This window comes from Heloderma suspectum, chromosome 2 (genome assembly GCF_057233095.1).
Source record: "Heloderma suspectum isolate Gila_16-S chromosome 2, 16-S_ref, whole genome shotgun sequence".
Lineage (NCBI taxonomy): Eukaryota > Metazoa > Chordata > Lepidosauria > Squamata > Helodermatidae > Heloderma > Heloderma suspectum.
In genome coordinates, this window is record NC_139459.1 from 397620567 (window position 1) to 397647925 (window position 27359).

General features: G+C 46.2%; 1 protein-coding gene and 1 pseudogene across 1 annotated transcript; both read left to right on the forward strand.

Moving 5' to 3' along the window:
• LOC146356579 (vomeronasal type-2 receptor 26-like) lies at nucleotides 1-26683 on the forward strand. The gene is made up of 6 exons (XM_084841186.1): nucleotides 1-102; nucleotides 7448-7739; nucleotides 20382-20603; nucleotides 22642-22719; nucleotides 23057-23183; nucleotides 23474-26683. Exons 1-6 carry the CDS (start codon nucleotides 83-85, stop codon nucleotides 24382-24384), a joined length of 1650 nt encoding a protein of 549 aa, XP_084697312.1. The 5' UTR covers nucleotides 1-82; the 3' UTR covers nucleotides 24385-26683.
• On the forward strand, nucleotides 8122-9390 carry LOC146356580 (vomeronasal type-2 receptor 26-like; annotated as a pseudogene).
• Nucleotides 26684-27359: the final 676 nt, after the last annotated feature.

Here is a 27359-nt window from a genome sequence, read left to right on the forward strand (position 1 = left end):
AGGGACCGGATGTCCACCACGGTGCGGAGCCAGCTGGGGAGGATTTGGGGGGGAGGGACGGAGCGCCTCCCCCCCACTGCGGATGTCCCTGGATGAAACCAGGTAAGTGTTTCGTACATCCCTACAGACAAGGTCCTTGGGGGCAATCATTTGTTTATTTAAGAAGAAATAATCATAGAAAGTAGCGAGTGTGTGCACGTGAGGTGGGGATGGTATATAATACTGTAGGAAATAGAGACAATAGGGTGAGTGTTCGTGTGAGTGTGTGTGTCTGGGGGTTGGGGAAGGAAGAGAGCATTAGAGGGAAGAGAGAGAATGAGATGAGTGGCTTAAGGATCAATCGGAAGAGGGTGGGGGGAGACAAAGGGCCCGCCAGAAAGGGTTCGCCTGACAGCCCTGGGGCAAGCTCTCTCCCGGGCTGCCCCGCTGCACTGGGGCCCTTTCCGCCCCGCCACATGATGCCACTTCCTGCCGCTCGTGCATCACGCCCGCCACATTGTCCCCGACCTCTCAACTTTGACGCCGCCGTCCGGCCGCTGATTGCCTCATCGCATGAAGAACGGCAGTCGGGCAGAAGAAGCAGCCACGAGGGCTTCACCAGCGCTTGTCCAGGTCTCACAAGACCGAGGCGAGCCCTGGCGAGACTCCCCCGGCCCCACCTTCTGGCCGCCTGTCTCTCCATGCAATGAGGCAACACGGTGTGGCAGCTGCTCTGGAGAGCCCCACTCTGGAGAGCCCCGCTACCGTGGCGAAGGCGGTCTGGCAGAGCCCTCCCGAGCCCTGCTGGAGGTGGCGGCCCAGTGGCGGGTGCAATTGTAGGCCCTCCCGGTGGTGGGGTGAGGACGGGCAGTGCCATTTTCTGCTCCTCGCGCTCCGCCACCAGGTGCGGGAGCCTCACCCTGCATCATGGAAGGGCTGGCCCTCCTGCATGAGGCTGCTCGTCTGCCCTACCAAGGACTGGGATGGAGCCGCCCTGTCCCAACGCAGGCTACCTTTCCCCACACAGCAGAATGTAGGGTTCATTTTTAACACCACCTTTCCTTGGTGGCCTTCAGACCTAGCTGGCTCAGCAGATGGTAGGAAAGAAATCACTGTTTTCAGCATTTCTGTGTCCTAGACGGGATGAGCGAATACACCATAAGCACCTTGAGCTATCCAAGTACCTTGAACTCGCTTACTTACTTACTTATTTTATGTAAATCCTGCCCTTCAAAGAAACTTTCGAAGGTAGGGACTTTGGGGGGAGTTTGTTCTCCACTTAAAATCAATCTGAGATTGCTGGATTCACCCGTTTCACCTACAGAAGAGTAAATGGCTTAGTGGGAAGTTCTGGCAAACATGTTTTTCTGGATCCACACGCCTGCGAATGAAGCTGCACAGAGAGTTCAGGATGGGATGGACTCTTTCTTCCCTTTATAGTTATCACAATCATGGTGATTTAGTCTTCTGCTTCTTGCCAACACTCCAGGGGATTTCCCCCCACCCCCGTGCTGCTTTTGAGACCAATAACATAAACATCAGGAAGAGGTGCAAAAGGAAGCAATGTCTTGCCATGAGCACACAAGTAATGATGCCTAAATGCTTTGCACCCCACCGAGATCTTGGGCTGTGGTTCAGGGCTGGCAGGGATGCTGCTGGAGTGAGGTTGAATATCATCCCCTTTGGATCAGGAGCCCTGGCTGAGCTCCATCTGTCGTAGCAAACTCACTGCCTTCAGCCTTGGTCCTGGCAGAGGACTCTGGATTCTTCCAAGGGAGCAGCCACAAGGAAGGGGCCTGCAGCACGCATGCCAAGCATGAGACCTCTGCTGCTGCTGCTGCTGCTGCCCTTTCAGCTGCTGCCCAGTGCAGCCTCAGGGCTGCGAGAGTCAAAATGTCCACTGAATTTAAGGAGAGATCGATATGAAGCTTGGAATCTGTTCAGACCTGGAGACCAACTCATTAGTGGGGTTTTACCGAAACTAAATGCTTTACTACAACTAGACACCTTTTCCCTCCCTCCTTCTATCTTCATGAAAATGTAAGTCAAGATGCAGGGAGGTATTTCATGCTCCTCCGCTGGGACCTAATTTCTTAGGCATATAGAAAGGGGACAATAGCTGTGTTCTCGCCTCTATTCCTGGTCCTGAGTCATTGAAACACAAACCCTCTAGTACGCGCATCCTGCTGTTTTCACCACAGCAGACCCTTCCTTGCTTTTTAAACTATGTGATTGGAGCTACGCTAAGTAGGTTCCTTCTAGGATAAACACATGATCTCCAGTGAAGAACTTGTCTTTGCCTATGGACTCAATGCAACTGAACTTTAGTATTTAGCTTTTCCTAGATCACCAGGTAACCACATCTATTTAATTTCCCAAGAACACAGTGTCACCGAGGAGATGCAGGTTCACTGAATTCTAGAATCAACACCAGAAGTTCTTTTATACCGGACTCTGAGATCAGGCATGTCTTTTCATCGTTTATGTGACAATCTCAAGCAGTTTGGCCGGATTACAAAATAGGATATAAGAACGCACACCATATACAAAAGTACAAGTCGATGTTACAAATGAACACACTTCAAAGATCTTTCTAAGAAGTGTTTCAGGACCACGCCTTCCTTTAAAAATGAGTAAAAGGCCTTAGGGCATTTCTGAGCTGTAGCAAAAGGAATAGAGAATTCAAGGTGAACACATGTCCTGACTTTTCCCAACTCTGCCTTCTATATTTATATGATTTCTTAACAGCCCAATAGTAATGGTTGACAAAGAATGGAACTCAAGAGCAGCACTCCTTGGTAGTTAACAAGCATTATTTTTGTTTAAAATACCCAGCTAAGATCAGAGAATTTCTGGCATCAACCTGGTTCCAACTTATAAATGGATCCATGTATCTAACATTTTCTATGCTCTTTTATAAATGTTGTTGCCAATGAGCAAAGTAGATTCTTCTACTTCTAAATAAATAAATAAAAATATTCATTTACGATCAATATTTGCAAGTTAGCCAATTATGTAGGTTGGTGAAAGAGTCTTGCAAAATGTGTAATCAAAAGTGCAAATACATCTGGGCCAGATATTCATCATACCCTCTCCTGTGTCTTTAACATTATGGTCTTCAACATCTTCAGGGTCTTTCTTGATAATAGGTCAATCAACGATTCAATATTTGTTTGATCAGAAGAGGTGAATGAATACTGAAGAATTTGTCATCTCTGTTTCTTGGTAATGTTAAGCAACAACTTGGCAATTTCTTTAATATTGCATCTGCTTTTCCTTGTATAGATACTTAAAACAGAAAAATCATTTTTATTCTTTCAGTTCACTTTTTAAATGTTGAATGATAAAAATACGAATTATTAGTATTTATATCACAAAATTAAGTAATAAAGATTACTACGGTCATCATAATACATGCACCAAATATTATGTGAAATACTCATAAGTTCTTCTGTCACTTATGTCTTAACAACTAACAAGAATTCAGAAGAGCTTACAAAATCTTTTCTAGACAACTTCTGGACTGGACGCTTCTAATACAGTTTAAACAGAGTCTTGAATATTAAACAAGTTAACGTCACGCTTTTTAACATTTTTTTGGAAAACAAAGAAGGTTGTAGTGGACGTGAGCTTGTTGTTGTCAAAGGAAGTTTCAGCTCCTCATTATTACATGAAATATATCTGTTATTAAGCTATTGGTATATTTTTATTGCAGTGTCTTGAGGGGAATTCCAGCGTTCCTGTCAGTATTCTGAGAGTGTGGGAGGGATAGTAGGAATCTGTCAACTGAGATGAGCATGAGCTAATTTTAAAGCTGAGGGAGTCTCATTGATGGATGAGTCTTTCTGAACTTAGAGGGATGTATCTATTCATTCACTCACATGTGTCCATCTAATCATGTGTGTGTGTGTTTCAGAATAATTCGGTGAGTTGGACATTCTGTCAGGCTACTGTATCAGTACTGTGCCAGTGCTAACAGTTGTAGCAGTCTTTGGTAAAGTGCATAAAACAGGCCGTAGAAGGGGTCATCTGTTTCTTAAAGGCACTGTTGGAAGAAGAACCCCTCATTAGTGTAGTCTGTCGCTGTTAAGATTTCGGAGTGTAGGCCTTCACTCTCCTGTATTCAACCAAGGGTGCAGTTCTGTGCATGTTCAGACAGCAAAATGCACTGCATCCCCCAGCATCCCCCAGCCAGCATGGCTAGCACAGGAATGCTTGGAGTTGAAGGACTTTTTTCTGCTCAGTATGGATACCCTCAGTGAATTCTCATGACACTGTGACTGTTCTGTGTTCATTCTGAGGGGTAAGACATTTCAGAAGGGGTTAGACAAATTACAGGAGAAGGCCATCAGTGGCTACTAGTCCTGATGGCTATATGCTGCCTCCAGTATCAGAGGTGGTATGCTTATGTGCACCAGTCGCTGGGGAATGTGGGTGGGAAGATGCTGCTGCACTCCCGTCCTGCTTGTGGCTTTCCCGTTGACAGCTTCATGGCCACTCTCTGAACAGAATGCCAGACTAGATGGATCCATTGTGTGATCCAGCATGGCTCTCCTTATGTTCTGATGTAACAGTCCAACTGCCTCCCTAGCTCATTTTCTCCTTCTGAAATATTTAAAGAATTCTTTATTGTAGGCCTTGGTGTTGTTAGCATTATGCTCTTCAAAATGCTTCCTTGTATCTCTTATTGGCTGCTTTCATTGTCGTCGTGCAAACTTGTCTTTCCTTCACCTGGGCCAGACTTCAATTTTCTGAAAGAAGCCCTGTTTTCTCTAACAGCTTCCTTGATGCTGCTCCTTAACTATGCCAGTGACCTCTTGGACTTGGTGCTACTTTTCCTACCCTGTGGAACAGTGTAGGAGACTTTGGTGAAACCACCAGCCTGTCCCCATCACTGCTGCCGTAGCAGGGCCAGGAGGGGCAGAAGGGAGATCCTCATCTCCCCCTGCCACTACAGTGGGAGTGGCAGCAGTGGAGGGACAGGCCCGTTATTTTACGTAAGTCTCTTACACTTACGTAAAAGTATCAGCCTGTCGCAGCCACTGCCGCCACGGTTGCAGGGCTCTCCCAGACTGCTTGCCAAGTTGTCCAGGGCTCGTGCCGCCCAGCTAACGGGGGGGGGGGCACTGGCCAATTGGCAAGTGCCCCCACGACCCAGGCCCAACCGAGTCCATCCATCCTTATTAATGCTCTCCTTCTTTCCCCCTTCCTCTGGACTTCACATTTTCAGATTTGCAGTACTTGTGATTTATCACTGGGTGCTGGCTAAGAGTGCCATTTTTTGTTTGTTTGTTAAAGAATTTGTATGCCTACTTTCAGCTAAAAACCTCCCACAGCAGCATAACACTAGAACAGATTGCTAAACTGGGGCATAACAGAAGGAAATGGAGAAGTGATTGGTCAGCAGAAAAATCAATAAACAAGAAAGCCAGTGGCAGCAGGGAAAGCCAGCAATTAAAAACAGCTAATTGACATTGCTGAAAGACTTGGGCAAACAAAAAGGTCTTTCCCAAATCATAGAATCGTGGAATCATAGATTAGTAGGGTTGGAAGGGACCTACAAGACCATTGAGTCCAACCCCCTGCTCAGTGCAGGAATCCAAGTCAGAGCATCCCCGACAAATGGCTGTCCAGCCTCGTCTTGGATGCCAAAAGGACATCAAATCTGCTACCAGGCAAGTCTGCCTGGGAAAGGAATTCCAGATAAAGGGAGCCACAACCCAGATGTCCTATTGGTCATGTCTGGCCTAACCTCTGAAGATGGGGTGACAACAAGAGGGCCTCCAACGCTACTAGACGACATATTGGGACTGCCTTTATAGAATGTATCTTAGCAATAAGGAGCTACTATTGGCGGCTCTATGTTTGAGGCAAATAGGGTGTTGACCCTCTGGCTCTCACCCACCCTTTTGTGGCAGAGAAAGCCCCCCACAACCAGCTACATTTGCTCCAATGCACAGCATGCAGTTCCCTGCCCTCCTCCATCCATCTCAGTAGAATATTGAGCATCTGCCCTGGCCCCCGCCCCAACAGCACCAACCAGCACCAGCCACCACTGCTTGCTATTCCCCTTCCAGAGCTACATGCTGGTGCTTCCCTTTAAAGCCCACCATTTGGGATCTGGGTAACTCAAGGATTGTCCTCCCCTGCCTGGAGCTGCCTTTGCATTAAGAGTCTTATAGAAAGATCCTAATCAGAGGGCCTTTACCAGAGGCCACCAGCACAGCTTAGACTGGTACCAGCAATTAGGGAAGCTATAAAATGCGGCAACATAGTAAAACGTAACCCAACACAATGCAACATTATGCTACCCTTCCAGTTACAGAAAAGGGAATTTGATAGGGCTTTGCACCGCCTCGGTCTGAAGGCCGAACAACGAGTCGCACCGGGCTGCTTCAGAGGTGCCTCCGCGTGATCCAAGGCAGAGCAGGACAGTAATGAGGCACCCTGAAGCAAAGTGGCTTGTACATGAAGCCCCTCGTCTGACTCGTTGCTTTGTTCTGAGCAGCCTAGATAGCCGGGCGCCAAAGTATCAACCTGAGAAAGTCCAGCAAGGGGCTGAGGAGGAGGTGGGGGGAAGCGAGGAGGAGGGAGGGAGCTTTGGGGAATAGAAATGCTAGTTGCCAAATCAGGGCTGAATGTAACCCAGGAATCTCCGATCAGTGACAGTGGTGAAGGGTGGGGGACTGAATAAATGGAGAAAAGTGGCTGTGTTTCAGAGGCAGAGATCTTTCTGGTGGAGTTACTTAGGGATGTGGGAATCCACCCCCATCCGGGTTCTCTGGACAAACACCCACCTAGCCCCTGCTCCACTCACCGTTCCCTCCACCATGATCACCAGGTAAAATCATGGCGATTGGAAGTCTATATGCACATAGACTTATATGCAAAAAGCCCTGTGAATTGCCCAGGAAGAAGAAGGAAGAGGCGCAGCACATGCTCCAGCCGCTAGCCATCTCCTCCTCACATGCAGGACAGGGCCAGTGGTCCTTGGCAGCTGAGCAGGCTGGGGGGGAAGGAGGAGACATGGGGCTGAGAGGCATAGCTGAGAGGCATGGGGCTGAGAGGCATAGCTCTTTGCTTGGAGTGTTTCTGTGGAAAAAAAACAAATTTCAGCTGCACCTCGCACAACAGGTATGGGGCCGAGCTGCCTGACATGTGGCAGGTGAGATCCCCTCCATGGGGGCAGAAAGGCCCCATGTTTCATGTATTTATTGTGAAAATTGAAAATGTTATGACCATTTGTGTTTTCCCACGACACTCAATGGGAATAAGCCAAAAGCGAGTGATCCGGATATCCGAATCTCGCTTCAGATCTGGATCCAAGTCAAAGCGGAGGAGGTCCGAATTGGTCCCGGTCAAAGTGGGGCTGATTCAGAGGGTCCAAAGCAGCATCTGAACCAAAGTGGGAATTTGATATCTTTCATTAAATTGAGGGTGACAATCTCACACATGTATTTTGCTGCAGAATGACAGACACAATTCACTTCAATGACCTGGCTTTCTTGTTTGCCATCCATGAGATCAACCAAAATCCCAAGATCTTACCCAACACCAGCCTGGGCTACAACTTCTATGAGAACTATTACAACACAAGGATCACCAGTGATGCCATGCTAGACCTGCTGTCTCCTGGGCAGAGGAATATTCCCAACTACAGCTGTGGAAGACAGAATGACCCGTTGGCTGTTGTAGAAGGTGCTGATTCTGAAATCTCCATCCAGATTTCAACCATGTTGGACATCTACAAAGTCCCACAGGTAGGAACAGAGGGCATGCCATGTAACAGCATTTTGCTTTATAAGGCCTTAAGCTGTCTTCAGAGGGGTTGGGGAGCTGATGGTTGTGTCTAGCTTTACATCACCTTTGAGCAACTTTCCAATAACAATAAGCACAAGTCATTAATGACACTGGAGAGAGGTTCATGCAGCTACTGACACCTTTTCTCACCAGGAAGTTTAGAAAAGAATACAGGATGTGGAGAACATAGACAGGATTCCCCGCCCTCCCTCATAATATTTGAATGCAGTGGAGTCACTCAATGAAACTGAATAGTGGGATATTCAGGACAGATAAAGGGCATTAGACAAATATCAATCAATCAATCACCCATTTCGTTTGTATACTGCTTTTCCATATAGTATGCTCAAGGTGGTTCACAACAACAGAGCATTACAAACACACACACAGAGAGAGAGAGAGAGAGAGAGAGAGAGAAACACACTACACATACATATTAAAGAAAAGCCCAAACTGTATTACAGCAAGCAGATAATAACAACAAAACAAAACATTCCTTACTAGGTCAGTTATGGCTTTGCCTCCCGTGATGTTAAGGATAAAACCCAATTCCCTTTTTTCCACCGGGTGGTTCCAAAATATGAAGACCTTTACAAGGGGATTGTCAAACTGCTCCTGTATTTCAGATGGACCTGGATCCATCTTTGCTCCAGACAACGAAAATGGAGAAATGTTCATGAGGATGATGACACCGGCACTCACCAGGCATGGTGTCTGTGTGGCGATTTCAGAAACTATCCCTGAACTGAGGGAGTATAGAGTGGACGTTCCCCTTATCTCTGTTCCCACATGGAGACAAGTCAAGGTGTTTGTTTACTATGGAGACACACGTACTTTCTCTGGTGGAATATTCCTTCTAAAACAAATTCTTGAACTATGGGTAAAACCCACAGGAGGAAAAGTCTGGATGACAACAGCTTTGTGGGACATCAACTCAGTGTTGTCTCAGCCTTGGTTACATCTTCAGCACAGCCATTGGTTCTGTTCCTTCTCAATCCACACAAACAGGCGAAAATATGTCAGTACTGATCTGGATCACATCGATACTTACATGGAAAAAGCATTTCAGTGTTTATATTCGAAATACAGGTTGTCAGTGAAAGGGAGGAGGAGATGTGAACAGAAAGAGAAATTGCCCCTGGCTGTGCTCGAACAAACTGTGTCTCAGGACAACTACAATGCTTACAACAGTGTCCAGATGGTGGCACGAGCCTTACATGCAGCCTTCTCTTCCAGATCCAAGCACATGATGATGGTGGGCAGAGAAAGGTGGGAACTTCTGAGGTTACAACCATGGCAGGTATTCCCTTTTCCATCCCAGATGTGTCTACTAAAAAATACAGAATTGCTCAATTAAGGAATCATGATTTGTGGAACCAAACTCTGAGAAGATTTCAGGCATTGTGGTCTGGGGAAAGCTTATATATTGTTGATGCAGCTCCAGTTCCTAATGCTCCTTGTTCAGAACAGAGCCAGTTAGGGCTCCCGTTTTGGATGGCCAGTAGTTATGTCCATCTCTCTTTCCCCTCCTCAGTGCCTCCTTAGGCACTCAGTAAGCACAGCCTACATGATGTAGGCAGTTGTGGGGGCAGGGTGATCAATCACCCTTGAAGCTGCAAATTGGGAATCAACCCATCAATTAATTCATCCAATTTAGCATGTTTATTAAAGTATAGAAGAAGAAAAAGGATGGTAGGGGGAAACAGTATAGTGGGACACTTCCTGTGGGGGCACAGCCAGTGAGTGCAGAGGAATGCTGAGGGGACAGTCTTTACATTGCTCCAGTGCCCTAATTTGCCTGGCTCTCAAAGGCAGAATCTGATTGGTTCAGAGTGCAGCTACTCAAAAGTTAAAATGGTGGATGGGGCTGCAGCACTTCCCTTGGCCAGCAGGGCTGGCTACAAGGAAAAGCCCCCATTGTGTGACCACAACGACCAGTTCAATGTAAGCAGGTGTAAATTGATGGATGCAGGGGCAAAAAAAAATCAACTTCAAGTATAGCCTGATGGGATCTGAACTAGCGGTGACCAATGGGGAAAGAGATCTTGGGGCTGTGGTGGACAGCTCAGTGAAGATGTCAACCCAGTGTGTGGCTGCTGTAAAGGAGGCAAACTCCATGTTACGCATTATGAGAAAATGAATTGAGAATAAAATTGCCAATATCATACTACCCCTATAGAAATCTATGGTATTACCACACTTGGAACACCAGAACCCAGGGTCATCCCATGAATCTCATTGGTGGGAGATTCGGGATAGATAAAAGAAAGGACTTCTTCACACAAGCGCACAGTTAAACTATGGAACGTGCTACCACAGGATGTAGTGATGGTCACCAATTTGGATGGCTTTAATCATAGAATCATAGAATAGCAGGGTTGGAAGGGGCCTACAAGACCATCGAGTCCAACGCCCTGCTCATTGCAGGAATCCCAGTTAAAGCATCCCTGTCCAGCTTCATCTTGCATGCCTCCAGTCTGGGAGAGCCCACTACCTCCCTAGGTCACTGGTTCCATTCTCGTATTGCTCTGAGTCAGGAGGTTTTTCCTGATGTTCAGCCGGAATCTGGCTTCCTGTCACTTGAACCCATGATTCCGTGTCCTGCACTCTGGGATGATGGAGAAGAGATGCTGGCCTTCCTTTCTGTGACATCCTTTCAAGTACTTGAAGAGTGCTATCCTATCTCCCCTCAGTCTTCTCTTCTCAAGGCTAAACATGCCCAGTTCTTTCAATCTCTCCTCACAGGGCTTTGTTTCCAGTCCCCTGAACATCTTCATTGCCCTCCGCTGAACCCGCTCCAGTTTGTCTGCATCCTTCTTCAAGTGTGGTGCCCAGAACTGGACACAGTACTCCAGATGAGGCCTAACCAGTGCTGAGTAGAGGGGAAGTAGTACTTCACGTGATTTGGAAGCTATGCTTCTATTAATGAAGCCCAAAAGAGCATTTGCCTCTTTTGCAGCCACATCAGATTGTAGGCTCATATTCAGCTTGTGATCTACCACAACTCCAAGAACCTTCCCGCTTCTACTATTTCTGAGCCAAGTATCCCCCATCTTGTAACCGTGCATTTGTTTTCTTTTTCCTGGGTGCAGAACTTGGCATATATCCCTATTAAATTTCAATCTGTTGTTTTCTGTCAGTGCTCCAGCCTATCAGGAAAAGGCTCTCAATGGCTACTAATCTTGATGGCTATGTGCTACCTCCAGTACCAGAGGCAGTAAGCCTATTTACCCAAGTTGCTGGGGAACATGGGTGGGATGGTGCTGTTGCCCTCATGCCCTGCTTGGGGGTTCCTGATCAAGAGCTTGTTGGCCACTGTGTGAACAGAATGCTGGACTAGATGGACCCTTAGTCTGATCCAGCAGGGCTCTTCTTATGTTCTTAAATATGACAGGTTGAGTCACCTCTCTAGGGGCTGCCAGGTCCCCAAATCCCATGATCTTTTGTGGAAGCACAAAACACACACACACACACACACACACACCAAAAGACCCTCTTTGCTTTGTCAGATTTCCTTGGAAGGAGCTTCCCCCCCTCCCCTGTAGCTAGCACAAAAGCCACTGGACCTAACTGTCTGAAACTTGGCAGGTTCTATCCCCTCCAGAGGGGCTGCCAGGTCCCCAAATTGCATGCACTTATGTGAAAGCATAAACAAATAATAAATCCTGGGTTTGGCAGATTTTCTTGGTGGTGGGGGGAAGCAAATTTTACCTGTGGCCAGCACAAAAATGACTGGCTCTAAATGTCTGGAATTTGGCAGCGATCATCTCCGTCGGGCTTGCAGATCTCCAGTTCCATATATTTATCATAACAAGTACAGAAGTTATGTCCATTTCTGTTTTCCTGTGCAAATCAGTGGGAAAATGTCAAATCCAAATAATATGCATTTCCAAATGTTTTTTCTTTTTCAAATCCGAAGCAGGTGAGATGGGTTCCGAACAGTCCAAAGCAGATCAGGGCCAAATCCAAAGCTCTGAATTGACCTCTCAAGTGGGTTGGGAGGTCCATGCACAGCCCTAATTTCGATGCCCATTCTCCCAGTTTGGAGAGATCCTTTTGGAGCTCCTCACAATCCCTTTTTGTTTTGACCACCCTAAATAATTTGGTGTCATCCGCAAACTTGGCCACTTGACTGTTCGCTCCTAATTCCAGATCATCTATGGACAGGTTGAATAGCATTGGTCCTGTGCACCCCACTGTTTACTTGCCTCCATTGGGAGAATTTAACATTTATTCCTACTCTCTGCTTTCTGTTCTTTAACCAGTTACTGAGCTATAAGAGGACCTGTCCTCTTATTCATTGACTGCTACGTTTGCTCAGGCGTCTTTGGTGAGGGAATTTGCCAAAAAGCCTTTTGGAAGAGCAAGTAAACAATGGCTGCTGGATCACCCCTGTCTGCATGTTTACTGACACTCTCAAAGAACTCTAAAAGGTTAGTGAGACAGGACTTACCTTTGCAGAAGCCATGTTGATTGTTTTTCAGCAGGGCTTCTCCTTCTACGTATATGCTTAGTAATTTTATCTTTAACAATGCCTTCAACCAATTTACCCGGAACAGACATGAAGCTAACCAGCCTGTAATTTCCTGGATCCTCCCTGGATCCCTTCTTTCCTGGATCCCCCCTGGATCCCTTCTTGGTGTTATATTGGTCATCTTCTAGTCCTCTGGTATAGAGGTGGATCTTAGGGACATGTTGCATATCGTGGTTAGAAGACCAACAATTTCATATATGAGTTCTTTGAGAACTCTAGGGTGGATACCATCTAGGCCTGGTGATTGATTTTTTTCTTCTTCTTCTTCAATTTATCAACAAGTTTGAGAACTTCATCTTTTGTCACCATTATTTGCCTGAGTTCCTCAGATTCCCTTCTGCAAAACATTAGTTCAGGCAGAGGTATCTGTCCTATATCTTCTGCAGCGAAGACAAATGAAAAGTATTCATTCAGCTTCTCTGCAATCTCCTTATTCTCCATCCGTACTCCTTGAACTCCATTGTCATCCGATGGTCCAACTGTCTCCCTAGCTGATCTTCTGCTTCTGATATATTTAAAGAATGCTTTATTGTTGGCCTTGATGTTGTTAGCGATACGCTCCTCAAAATGTGTTTTTGCATCTCTTCTGTCTGCTTGCACCACCTTTGTGCACGCTTGTGCTGCTTTTTGTTTTTCTCACTTGGGCAAGACTCTCTTGCCCTCTTTTCTCTAATAGCCCCCTTAACACTACATGTTAACCATGCCGGCGAGTCGGCGACCTCTTGGACTTGGTGCTACCTTTCCTAACCTGTGATATACATTTTAGCTGGGTTTCTATTATGGTGCTTTTGGGTAGTCTCCAACCACTTTGAAGTGATTTAATCCTCTTGACTCCACCTTTTAACTTCCTTTTCACCAGTTCCCTCATTTTAGAGAGGGTTCCTGCTTTGAAGTCAAATGTGACTGGATTGGACTTCCTGGGCAATTTCCCACTTAAATATATATTAAATCGGATTGCACTGTGATGGCTGTTTCCACTTAGTTCAATGACAACTACATCTCATACTAGGTCCTGGGTGACACCACTGAGGATTAAATCCAGGGTCGTCTCCCCTCTGGACAGTTCCATGATCAACTGTTCTAGGGCACACTCAATGTTTAGGGCATTGAGAAATTTAACTTCTTTGTTGTGCCTGGAACATGCATTTATCCAATCAATGTGGGGGTAATTGAAGTCTCCCATTATTACAACATGTCCTCGTTTGGAGGCCTCCCTGATTTTGTCTTCCATCTCAAGGTCACTCTGAGCATTCTGGTCTGAGGGACGATATCATGTCCCTAGCACCAAATTAGTTTTGGAGCCTGGTATTGTCAGCCACAGTGCTTCTGTGGAAGAGCCTATCCCTTTTAGGTGTTCTTGTCTGCTCGACTCCGTACCTTCTTTGACATACACACCTCCCCCAGGTTGCCTTTCCCTGTCCTTCCTATACAGTTTATATCCAGAAATAACTGTATGCCACCGGTTCTCTCTGCTCCACCAGGTTTCTATAATGCCCACTATATCCAGGTTTTCCTTTAAAATCAAGCACTCCGACTCCCCCATTTTGGCTCGGAGGCTTCTAGCATTTGCATAGAAACACCCACACGCGGTATCCTTCCCCAGATGCCTCTGGCGTGTGCATCTTTTGTTATGGGGTGCTGGCCCCTTCCTTTGGCTACTATGTTCCACCATGTGCTCCTGGCCTATTTCATCCCCTTCCAGCTGAGCTATTTAAGTTCCCAAAAGATGATGCTGTTAAAGTGCTGCATTCAATATGCCAACAAATTTGGAACACTCAGCAATGGCCACAAAACTGGAAAAGGTCAGTTTACATTCCAATTCCAAAGAAGGGCAACACCAAAGAATGCTCAAACTACCGCACAATTGCGCTCATTTCACATGCCAGCAAGGTGATGCTCAAAATCCTACAAGCTAGGCTTCAGCAGTGTGCGAACCGAGAACTACCGGAAGTACAAGCTAGGTTTCGAAGAGGCAGAGGAACTAGAGATCAAATCGCCAACTTTCGCTGGATCATTGAGAAAGCAAGAGAATTCCAGAAAAACGTCTATTTCTGCTTCATTGACTACGCTAAAGCCTTTGATTGTGTGGATCACAACAAACTGTGGCAAATTCATCTTCATACCTTTGGGACAATGTAACCCAAACCGGATGCTTCCCAGCTCCTGTCAGCTTTCCCCAGGGTTGAGTTTAAAAGCTGCTCTGCCTCCCCCCCCTTTTATGTTTAGCGCCAGCAATCTGGTTCCATTTTGGTTCAAGTGGAGCCCGTCCCTCTTGGACAGGCCCTGCTTGTCTCAAAACTCTCCCCAGTGCCTAACAAATCTGGACCCCTCCTCCCTGCACCACCGTCTCATCCACACATTGAGATTGCTGGCCCTGATTTCAGGCAGTTCGGTCCAGTGGTTTTTGTGCTAGCTATGCATAAAGTTTCCTTTCCCAACAATGAAAACAAAATGTGCAAAAACCTGTCAAGCAACACAGGGAATTAGAGATCCTAATCAGAAGGACTTCAAGGTGACAAGTAGGAGGTCACTATCCCTAATCTCTGGTGTAGTTTTTTTTAAAGTGCAAAATAACCCCTGTCCCCTGGTACCTTCATTTTGTATGTCCAGAATCTCCAATATTCAGCTTCAGTGGATAGCTTCCTTCTCATGAAAGGAAGAAAAATATGTGTATTGTGTGTGGTGCTTTGTCCCGCAGTATATACTGGCCGCTGCGAGTACTGATTTGGCCACACACTGTTTGCTTGTGCACAATAATGTGCATATTGCACCCACAGCATGTGGACACACACACACACACACACACACACACACACAGAGATGACCACAAGAAAAGCAGGTCGAGAAAGAAAGGAAAAATCTACCTGCCCAAGCTACCTACACAAGGGAAATCACACGAAATATTTATCTAAAGGCTAACAGAAGAGAAAAGTGGTGTCTGTATTTTGTTTGTTTATTTGTTTGTTTTTCATAAGAATATAGATGAAGAGTAGAAAAATGGGAAGGGAAGCCAAAGAACAAGCAGTACACAAAGCAAGGAAACAAAGAGAAGCTTAACAACTAGACGATAAAGGTTTAATATCTATATATATACACACACACATATACATATCATACACACACACACACATATATTTATTTTTATTACCTTTATTTATATTTATATTTATTGCACAATTTAGAATCAGACTAAAGAGAAAGAATAGGGAAGACCGACAGAGCAGTTAGATATGAGCTCACGAATATTCCTCATGAATATGCAGTGGAGGTGAAGAATAGATTTCAGGGACTAGGTTTAGTAGATAGGGTCCCAGAAGAACTATGGACAGAAGTTTGCAACATTGTTCAGGAGGCGGCAACAAAAAACATCCCAAAGAAAAAGAAAACCAAGAAGGCAAGATGGCTGTCTGCTGAGACACTGGAAGCAGCCCAAGAAAGAAGGAAAGCAAAAGGCAACAGTGAAAGGGGAGATATGCCCAATTACATGCAAAATTCCAGAGGTTAGCCAGAAGAGATCAGGAATTATTTTTAAACGAGCAACGCACAGAAGCGGAAGAAGATAATAGAATAGGAAGGACAAGAGACCTCTTCCAGAAAATTAGGAACATCGGAGGTCAATTCCAGGCAAAATGGGGTATGATCAAAATCAAAGATGGCAAGGACCTACCAGAAGCAGAAGAGATCAAGAAAAGGTGGCAAGAATATACAGAAGATCTGTATAGGAAGGATAATAATATCGGGGATAGATTTGACAGTGTGGTCAGTGAGCTAGAGCCAGACATCTTGAAGAGTGAGGTGGAATGGGCCTGAAGAAGCATTGCTAATAACAAGGCAGCAGGAGATGACGGTATCCCAGCTGAACTGTTTAAAATCTTGCAAGATGATGCTGTCAAGGTGATGCATGCCATATGCCAGCAAATTTGGAAAACACACGAATGGCCAACAGATTGGAAAAAATCAACCTATATCCCCATACCAAAAAAAGGGAAGCACCAAAGAATGTTCAAACTATCGAACAGTGGCACTTATTTCACATACCAGTAAGGTAATGCTCAAGATCTTGCAAGGTCGACTCCAGCAATTAATGGAACGAGAATTGCCAGATGTACAAGCTGGGTTTCGAAAAGGCAGAGGAACTAGAGACCAAATTGCCAATATCTGCTGGAGAATAGAGAAAGCCTGGGAGTTTCAGAAAAACATCTATTTCTGTTTTATTGACTAGTATTCTAAAGCCTTTGACTGTGTGGATTATAACAAATTGTGGCAAGTTCTTGGTGGTATGGGATACCAAGTCATCTTGTCTGCCTCCTGAGGAATCTGTATAACGACCAAGTAGCAACGGTAAGAACAGACCACGGAACAACGGATTAGTTTAAGATGGGGAAAGGAGTACGGCAGGGTTGTATACTCCCACCCTACCTATTCAACCTGTATGCAGAACACATCATGTGACGTGCTGGGCTTGATGAAGCCAAGGCTGGAGTTAAAATCGCTGGAAGAAACATGAACCATCTCAGATATGCAGATGATACCACTTCGATGGCTGAAAGCAAGGAAGAGCTGAGGAACCTCATGACGAAGGTGAAAGAAGAAAGTGCAAAAGCTGGGTTGCAGTTCAACCTCAAAAAACCCCAAGATAATGGCTACCAGCTTGATTGAGAACTGGCAAATAGAGGGAGAAAACGTGGAGGCAGTGACAGACTTTGTCTTTCTAGGCGCAAAGATTACTGCAGATGCTGACTGCAGCCAGGAAATCAGAAGACGTTTACTTCTTGGGCGGACAGCAATGACAAATCTTGATAAAATTGTTAAGAGCAGAGACATCACACTGATAACAAAGGTCCGCATAGTTCAAGCAATGGTCTTCCCCGTCGTAACCTATGGCTGTGAGAGCTGGACCATAAGGAAGGCTGAGCGAAGGAAGATCGATGCTTTTGAACTGTGGTGCTGGAGGAAAATTCTGAGAGTGCCTTGGACTGCAAGAAGATCAAACCAGTCCATCCTCCAGGAAATAAAGCCAGACTGCTCACTTGAGGTAATGATCTTAAAGGCAAAACTGAAGTACTTTGGCCACATCATGAGAAGACAGGTACCCTGGAGAAGATGCTGATGCTCGGGAAAGTGGAAGGCAAAAGGAAGAGGGGCCGACCAAGGGCAAGATGGATGGATGGATGATATTCTGGAGGTGATGGACTTGACCTTGGGGGAGCTGGGGGTGGCGATGGCCGACAGGAAGCTCTGGCGTGGGCTGGTCCAAGAAGTCACGAAGAGTCGGAAGCAACTGACCGAATAAACAACAACAGTATATATTATTGTTAATATATTATATTATATAGTATATATATATATATATATATATATATATATATATATATATATAATATATATATATATATATATATATATATATATATTATAATATTCTATCTATCTATCTATCTATCTATCTATCTATCTATCTATCTATATCAATACATATATTATTGTTAACCCATATATATGGGTTTTTTTAAGAATCTAGAAGAACGATTGAAGAGAAAGGGAAGACTAAGAAATTTAAGGGAATTGAAAGGATCCAGAAGAACAATTTAAGGGAAAGGGAAGACCGAGAAATTGAATTCAGAAGGGCTGGTTAGGTACTGGGAACTCCTGCGCTAGCACAATCCAGTAATTTGGGATGTGAGATGCCATGCCAGCTTGGGTTCCCCCGGTGCCTGCTTAAGTGCTACCCTTGCTGCCCCCCGATCCATGTTCGGGCCACCCACGGGCTCGGCAAAGTGCCCAGACTCACCATGGTGCCATCCAGGGAGCACCCAACGTTTTCCTGCCTTTGTTATCTTTGTTAAAAAAGGAAGTGTTTTAAAAGGGCATATTTAAATATGCACAGTTTGGGGCCGGGAAAGCTTAATATGCACAATATGAGAGGCATTGTACTCGAGCAGACATGAGTGGGCATGAGCAGGGGGTGATGGAGGACAGCATCTCAGTAGGAGCACACCAGGGCCGTGGGCAGAGGGGGCCGACGGATTCCCAGACCCAGTTGGGCACCTGTGACATCCAAACCAATATTAAAGAATTCTCCTCCTTCCACCAACTCTCTCTCCCACTGTGAACCGAAGCAGAATCTGCCGTAATATGCAACCCCTCCTCCATGACTTTGGTTGGAGACTGCTGGGTTAACTTTCAGGCCTATTGGCACCTAGGCATGTCCCTTGCCAAGGCTCAGTTCCCCCCTCCCAACTCCCCCTCTCCCCCTCCCTAATCATAAGCAAATTGTTAAATTTCCCAAACAGGCTGGATCGGTCTGAAGTGATCCAAAGTGATTAGGACTGATCCAGCCCACTTTGGACCACTACAGACCCAACGCAGATCAAGACCAATTTGGTCTGAATCATCCCACTTCGGTTCAGAATTTGGATCCCGAACCAAAGCAGTGCACAGCCTTCATCTAAATGGCAAATGGGGTTCAATGTCAGCAAGTGCAAAGTGATGCACACTGGGGCAAAGAATCCCAACTTCAAGCATAACCTGATGGGATCTGAGCTAGTGGTGACCATCCAAGAAAGATCTTGGGGTTGTGGAGGACAGCTCAGTGAAGATGTCAGTGCAGTGCAAATGACATATTTCTGCTTCATTGACTACGCTAAAGCCTTTGATTGTGTGGATCACAACAAACTGTGGCAAATTCTTAAAGTGATGGGAGTACCAGACCACCTTACCTGTCTCCTGAGAAACCTGTACGAGGGTCAAGAAGCAACAGTAAGAACCGGACATGGAACAACCGAGTGGTTCAAAATTGGGAAAGGAGGACGACAAGGCTGCGTATTGTCACCCTGCTTATTTAACTTATATGCAGAGTACATCATGAGAAATGCCGGGTTGGATGAATCAGAGGTCGGAATTAAGATTGCTGGGAGAATTATCAACAACCTCCGATATGCAGACGATACCACCCTAATGGCAGAAAGCGAAGAGGATCTCAAGAGCCTCTTGTTGAGGGTGAAAGAGGAGAGTGCAAAAGCTGGTTTGAAACTCAACATTAAAAAAACGAAGATCATGGCATCTGGCCCTATCACTTCCTGGCATATAGAAGGGGAAGAAATGGAAGCAGTGACAGATTTTACTTTCTTGGGCTCCAAGATCACCGCAGATGGTGACTGTAGCCATGAAATTAAAAGACGCTTGCTCCTTGGGAGGAAAGCTATGGAAAACCTAGACAGCATAGTAAGAAGCAGAGACATCACCTTGCCAACAAAGGTCCGTCTAATCAAAGCTATGGTTTTCCGAGTAGTAATATATGGCTGTGAGAGCTGGACTATAAGGAAGGCTGAGCGCCGAAGAATTGATGCTTTCGAACTGTGGTGCTGGAGAAGACTCTTACGAGTCCCCTGGACTGCAAGGAGGTCAAATCAGTCAATCCTAAAGGAAATCAACCCTGAGTGCTCCTTGGAAGGACAGATACTGAAGCTGAAGCTAAAATATTTTGGCCACCTAATGCGATGAGAAAACTCTCTGGAAAAGACCCTGATGCTGGGAAAGACTGAAGGCAAAAGGAGAAGGGGATGGCAAAGGATGAGATGGCTAGATAGCATCACCGATGCAATGAATATGAACCTGAGCACACTCCGGGAGAGTGCGCAGGACAGGAAGGCCTGGCGTGCCATGGTCCATGGGGTCACGAAGAGTCGGACACGACTGAACGACTGAACAACAACAACAACAATCAATGGCTACTAGTCCTGGTGGCTATATGCTGCCTCCAGTATCAGCCCAAATCCCCTAAATCACTGCCTGCAAGGGGGACATGGATTGGTATGAGCAAGCTAACTTCTCCCCAAATTATCTAATAGCTTGGACGTGAGCCTTTCCCTAAATGCCAAAACAAAAAGAAGGGACTCAGGAATGGACTTAAGGTATGTGTTTTTCTTTAATGTATCGGCACCAAAATTATACTGCCATTCTCGTTTTAGAAGGGATGAGCTCTGGTCTGGAATTAAGAGACACTTGATTTCAAAATGGAGAGTGCTGAGATAACCAACAATGTTTCTCATCTTCTCTGTCTTTCCAGCTCCACTCTTTTCTGAGAAATTTTGGGTTTTCCAATACTACAGTGGATGGAGTGTATCTGGATGGGGACGGGGAGCTGACAGCCAACTTTGATATTTTCTTGAACTGGGTGGCGCCGCCCCATGCCTCCGTTGTTAAAACGAAAATTGGGAGTCTAGAAAGACAGGCATCCGCAGACCATGAATTCCACCTTGATGACGATCCTACTGTGTGGCATAACTATGTGAGGAAACCCAGGTCTTCCAGTTTTATACCTATTAAGACAGGGGTCCTGCACTTGAGGGCACCAATGCACCTGCAGGGAACTTCAAGGATGTCCACACAGATCTTCACTCCTAGTCCTTGCCCCTTTCAAATATTCATTTTTAAATTTTAAGGTTGAAAAACAATAGGGTGCCAGATGGTTCTTGTTTCTATTGAACCTGCCACTGATCCGCTGTTCAGCAGGAATGAAGAGAAGGAAAGTGTTGCTTCCTGGCCCTGCTCAAGGTTCTTCCACCCACCCAGACTTTTCCCTTTGGACCTTGAGCTCCATTCCCAGCCTCTAGTCTGCTCTTTCTCTCCATCCAGTCCCTTTCTGTGCTCTTTCTCTCCCGTCCACCCCTTTGCCGTGCCCTCTCTCCTTCCCTCCCAAGGTCCACCCTTGCTCTTTCTCTCACCCCTTTATCTTGCTGTTTCCTCCCACTTGAGACCTCTAGTCTTCCTAGTTCTCTCCCCAGCCTCTTCATGTCACTGTTTCTCCTTTTCCTAAGCTCTAGCCTTGCTATTTCTCCGCCGCACAATGTTGTTTCTTCCCCCTCCTAGTCTCTAGACTCACTCTCTCCCCTCTGCCCCTTGCCTTGCTGTTTTCTCCTACCCCCCAGACAATGGCTTTGCTATTTCTCTCTGTTCACCTTTTTACTTCAGTGTCCCCCCCCCGAGTTTATCGCCTAGCTGTTTCTCTCTTCTGTGCCCCGTTGCCTCCCTGTTCCTCCATCTGCGCTTCCAACCTCACACCTTCTTTCCCCCACCGCATTTCCTCACTGTTTCTACCCCTCTGAGCCTTCAGTCTTGCTCTTTCTGCTGCTCTTTCCTCCTCGCTCACTGTCCCTAGCCTTCCACTTCCTCTCCAAGTTACCCATTCATCTCACTAATATTCCCACCTCCCAGCCCTTTGACTTGCTCTTTTTCTCTCCCTTCCCAGCTCCTTCTCTCCTTCTTTACACACACAGACGTGCACACACACACACAGCACCTTCCTGAGTGGGGATTCTGATGGCAGAGCAGGAGTTGGAATGCCTGGTGAGGAACTGAGTGGTTGAACCTAGCATTGGGGTAGGGAAAACATTTTCTTTCCATTTGGGGCCGCGGTATTTTCCTTTCCTCTGAGGCTGGAGAAAGGTGTGTGTGTGTGTGTGTGTGTGTGTGTGTGTAAGATGAGTAGAGTGATGCTCTCTAGGCCTATTCACAAGTAATTCCCACCAAATTCCACGTATGCCTGCCCAGAATGTCAACCTTAACTAGGTATTTGGATGTGCATCTGTGGGTCAAATGTGTGGGGAGGCTTGGGAGTCCGGATCCTTCCTCTGCCTGTATTCATTTTCTTTGGAGAATTAGTATTCTTTTGACTAGCCAGGCCCCCATATCAGCTTTGATGTGACTAGCTACATCCTCCGCAAAAGCCATTTCTACAGCAGTTGATGGGGAACATGGGGGGGGCTGTTGTGCTCATGTCCTGCTTGAGGGTTTCCCGTGGGCAGCTGGTTGGCCACTGTGTGAACAGAATGTTGGACTTGATAGTCCCTTGGTGTGATCCAATAGGGCTCTTCATATGTTCTTATGTTCATTTCTTGGTGGGACACAGAGAAGTTTCTCAAATAACAAAATGTGTCCACAAGTCCAAATAGAGGGGAGACCGCTGCTTTAAGAAGGGGTCCATTTTGAGCATGAATGGGCAAGCTGAATGGAGATCATGGGAGTTGGAATCCAACAACTCTGCAGGCCATTAGATGGGAAAGCTGGCTTCTGCTGAATTCAACCAATCATCAGTCTAGGCCAGTACTGTCTAACCCAGGAGTGTTGAACCTTAGGCCGATGAGGCCACGCTGCCCCACTTGGGGTCCCAGTCCAGCCCTCCATCACTCCCGAGAGAACAGTGCTCCCTTCCCCTGGCCACAACCCCTTTCCTTCAACTGCCAGTTCTTTGGTGGTCCCCAGCTTTTCCTTATTTTCCATCATTTCCCCTTGATCATTTTAGTTGCCTTTTTCTGCACCTTTTCCAGCTCTGTGGTATGGAGACCAGAACTCTTCACGGTATTCCAAGTACAAGATTTGTACAAGAGGAGTATGATCTTGGCAATGTATGTACAATTCATTTCCTAATTCTGCCTAACATGGAGTTTGCCTTTGTTACAGCAACTGCACCCTGGGCCAACATTTCCTTCAAGCTCTCCACCAATACCGCAAAATCCCATTCCTACTCAGTAACTGCTGGCTCACATCCCATCAGTTTGGAGTTTTGGCCCCAATATGCATTGCTTTACCCAAGCATAGATTGAACTGCATTTGCTCTTTTAACGACCATTTCCCCCAGTGCAGGCAGATCTGTCTGGAACACTTTGCAATTCCGTTTGCTTTGAACCAATGCCAGAGCTGCCAGATACACCACTAACACTTTCCCCTTGACATTCTGGGTAGACCTTGCCTCCTTCGAGGTGCACACGAAGCTGCTCCCCTGGGTATGCCAAGGCGATTCAGGAAGGGAAGCCCATGTGCTGCTATGCTTGTGCCCCGTGTGCAGAAGGGACCATCTCCACTGAGGAAGGTAAGGGGATTCAGGAGGGAAAGGAATCCCTCAGGAACAGGGCAAAGATCCGCTTTAACATTTTCACTAAGGTGTCCCCCCCCCTTTTTTCAGGGTGGGGAGGGTTTGAAGAAAATGTCAAATGCAATTTGTTTCTTAGTGGTGGATAAGAAAAAAACACACACCGCAGAACACAGAGAAAAACATTAAAATATTATTTTTGCCAAAGCACACTTCTTCTACTTCTACTTCACCTTTATCGTCTTTTTCTCCTTCATTTTCCTCCTCCTCCTCCTCTTCCTCCATTTCAGATGCAGACCATTGTACCAGATGTCCAGAAGATCAGCATCCAAACCAGGATCGAGATCAATGCGTGCCCAAGGCTGTAACCTTCCTCAGCTATGAAGAACTTTTGGGGATCATCCTGGCTTCCTTTGCACTATTCTTGTCCTCAACCACAGGCTTTGTGTTAGGAATCTTCATTAGAAACCTAGAAACTCCCATAGTCAAAGCCAACAACCGGGACCTCTCCTACATTCTCCTCATCTCCCTGCTGCTTTCCTTCTTGTCCTCCTTCCTGTTCATAGGACAGCCGAGGAAAGCAACATGCCTCCTCCGTCAAACAGCCTTCAGCATCATCTTCTCAGTTGCTGTCTCTTCTTTGTTGGCAAAAACCATCACTGTGGTCCTGGCCTTCCTGGCCACAAGGCCAGGGAACAAGATGAGGAGATGGCTGGGGAAGAGTTTGGCCAACTCCATTGTCATTTCCTGTTCCAGTGTTCAGGTTGTGATCTGCACCATCTGGCTGGGGATCTGTCCACCCTTCCCTGCCTCTGACATGCACTCCCAGCCTGGACAGATCATCCTGCAATGCAATGAAGGGTCTGTCACTCTGTTTTATAGTGCCCTTGGCTACATGGGCTTCCTGGCTGCCATCTGCTTCACAGTGGCTTTCCTAGCCAGGAAGCTGCCCGGGGCCTTCAATGAAGCCAAGCTGATCACCTTCAGCATGCTGGTCTTCTGCAGCGTTTGGGTGTCCTTTGTGCCCACCTACCTGAGCACCAAGGGGAAATACATGGTAGCCGTGCAGGTCTTCTCCATCTTGGCCTCCAGTGCTGGGCTGCTGGGCTGCATCTTTCTTCCCAAATGCTATATCATGTTATTGAGGCCTGATCTGAACGCAAAGGAACATCTGATGATGAAAACAGAAGGTGGCACCTGATTCTTAAAGCAGTCTTTGAATTGCTGACAACGCTGACCTGCAGCAGCATAATCACACACACACAAAATCAGGCAAACGTCAGGCTAGGGATGTGAAGGCCTGGAAACAAACCAAACAATTTGGGGGGAGCATGGACAAAAGAAATATTGTCCTCTTCCCCGCACCCACCTCAGGCATTTTGTTTCATTTTCCATAAACGTGTGGAAAATAAAAATGTTGATTATGCAGAATTTTCCTTTAGAATGATGAATTAAAATTTTGAGCCATTTTGAGCTATCTTAAAAGCGATCTTAAATTGCTTTCAAACTTTGTGTGCTGAAGTTTTTTATATCAAGTTTTTGTTTTGTAATTTTTGGTGAAACACCTAGAGGGTTTCTGCTTTTGGCAGGGAATAAATCTAATAAATACATACATACATACATACATACATACATACATACTATATATTTACTGGGTTCAGATAGCAGAATAATCCACAATGTGTCATGCTGGCTTATTTAGCCCATTGTTGGGTATCATGTCCGTCGAGAATTTTTAAATCCATGATGGCTTACTTGGCTGAAACTTAAGGAGCCGCTGTGATAACCCACAACCTTCAGAAAAGGTTATTTCACCCACTGTAGGTTATCGTGTCATCTGGCACTCCCTGCGGCTTATTCCGGTCACCTGCAGAACTGGCTGGCAAGAACAGGGGAATAGGGAAAGAACGGCTCACTTATCCACAAAGAGGTACTGTTCTGCAATTCTCCACTTCAGCATCCGGAGGCTTCCCAGGAAGGCACCCACCTGCACAATTCTGCCCCACGCTGACAGGGAGTTCCCTTTGTTTCTATTTTGCATATTGTTGTGTGAAGAAGCAACATTGTGCTATTATACACTACAGCGGCAGAAGGCTCCCCACGAGGGGACCCCAGCTGTGCAATTTCATGCCGCTCCAGCAAACTGTCTAGCAGTCAGAGCACCCACCCCCTTTTCCCCTTTCTGGCTCCTTCTCTATGAAAAAGCAAAGTCAAGAAGTACCGCTGTGGTGTGGGAAAGTTGTGTGTCAAGTTTTGTCCCAATCCTGAAAAGTTCCAGGGGTTTACAGACTTCAGCCCCTTTTTGGCACCTGGGATTTTCACCTTTAAAACCATAGAAAATACTGCAGTAGCTGGTTTCAGCTGTCCCACATATTGTGGTAGCGCTAACCCGCCATAGATGGTACTGCAGTAGCCCTTCAGATGTGAAACTGTGATATAGCGGCAGAGCGCTTAAGAGATACTCAGAACAGAAGATGCTCTGCCAGCAATGTGTGTGTGTGTGTGTGGGGGGGGAGATGCACAATTGAAAGGCCTGTGGGTGCGGTGGGTGCCTCCCAGCTAGGCGAGGTTACCTATAAACTTTTGCTCTGATCCTGCAAACCCCCAAGGCTTTATTTGTGCCACTCCCTTTTTGGTGCACTCTGGGATTTTGCTCCTTGTAGCCCCTGCTGCGATGTAATGAATGGGAGTGTCAAGGTTCCTCTGATGACCTGGACCTCCTCAGCAACTCCTTAAGGATCTCTTGCCTCCTTGAGTCCCACCTTCCTTCTTTTAAAGTTACCCTTCCCCAAAAGTGTAAGTTAGGCTCAGATGTAGGGTGATTGACACTTCACCCCACATCTGATTGACTCTTTGGTCTTCGTCTCTCCAGTCTCACACTGGCCCTCACTGGCTCTCTCTCCCTTTTTATCCCCTCCTTCCCCAAATCCGAAAGTACAGTTTCAAACCTGACGAAATGAAACCTAACTCAGGAAAATGAAACTTAATCAGGAAAATGAAGCTACTGTTCTCAGAGATACCCCCTCTCCCTCCACCCCTGAAAACCAGGCTTCTAGGCCTAACCTTTCCACCATGTCTCTTTAGGCCTCAAACATTCCCAAGGTGAAACTGTGCCACTGCTCGGGCAGGAGGACTGCAGCGGGACAAAGTTGTAAACTTCCCAGAGAGCTTCTGCTATTGGACAGTATAGAAATGTAATTAACCATAATAATGATGACGATGATGGATGGGGAGGTGGGTCGGATTCCGCACAGTTACTCATTAGCCCAGTTATGTGGTGTGGAATATTTCAAAAATACGCTTCTGTGAGTAGCTTATTAAGCCAGCATGGCTTAAAGTGACGTCCAAACGTGGCCAGTGTAAGATTTCTGGAAATTTGCAGCCATGGTGGATTTTTTTTAAAAAACGTCACTCTGTTATATTCCCAACATTGCTGTTTCTTCCATTCTTTACTAAATATATTGACTGAATGTATCTTTGACTGATAAACACTTAAGAATGTTCCAAGTCATGCTCAATTTCCCAATTTCGCAAAGCAGCGAGGGCGGCGCCAGGTAAGTGCTCTGTTTCGCGCGCCTTTCGCGGGGTGGTGGGGTGGGGGGCTTCGTTCTGCCACGGATTTTGGGGGGCCAAACGCACTGGCATTCGGCTTCACTGAGATCCATGGCAGAATTCTCTGACGTCCCTACTTGGTTGCCTCGGTGAAGGGCTTGGTGGATCTATGAAAAGACCAGCACTGTATTCCAAAGCAGGTTTTGACACTACAGGGCTCAACAGATGAAGGTCTAGAGTGGATGATGAGCCAGAGGGAGGAAGCACTTTAGCAGCTCATTGGATGGGAAGTCCAGGCAGAATGAGTAGCAGGCAGTAAAGATGGAGCAGCTCTTCCCTGGCAGGGAACCAGACCATTCCCAAAGTCCTTCTGCAGTGGTAGCTGCCAGTGTGGTTTTCGTATTACAAGATCCTCTGGAAGTACGAACAAACTAGGCAGAAAGTATTTGCCAGAGAAAGACTATTGCAGATAGGGAAGTGTGCTAGGCAGTAAAAGAAGTTGCAACCAGCAAAGCTGTCTCAGGGGAGCTTCTGCTTATAAACAGTTGTGGCCAGTAGCTCATTATCAGTGATTCTGTCTTGCCAAGGGATTTTTGCCCAGCACCAAGTATTATGTACTATGCC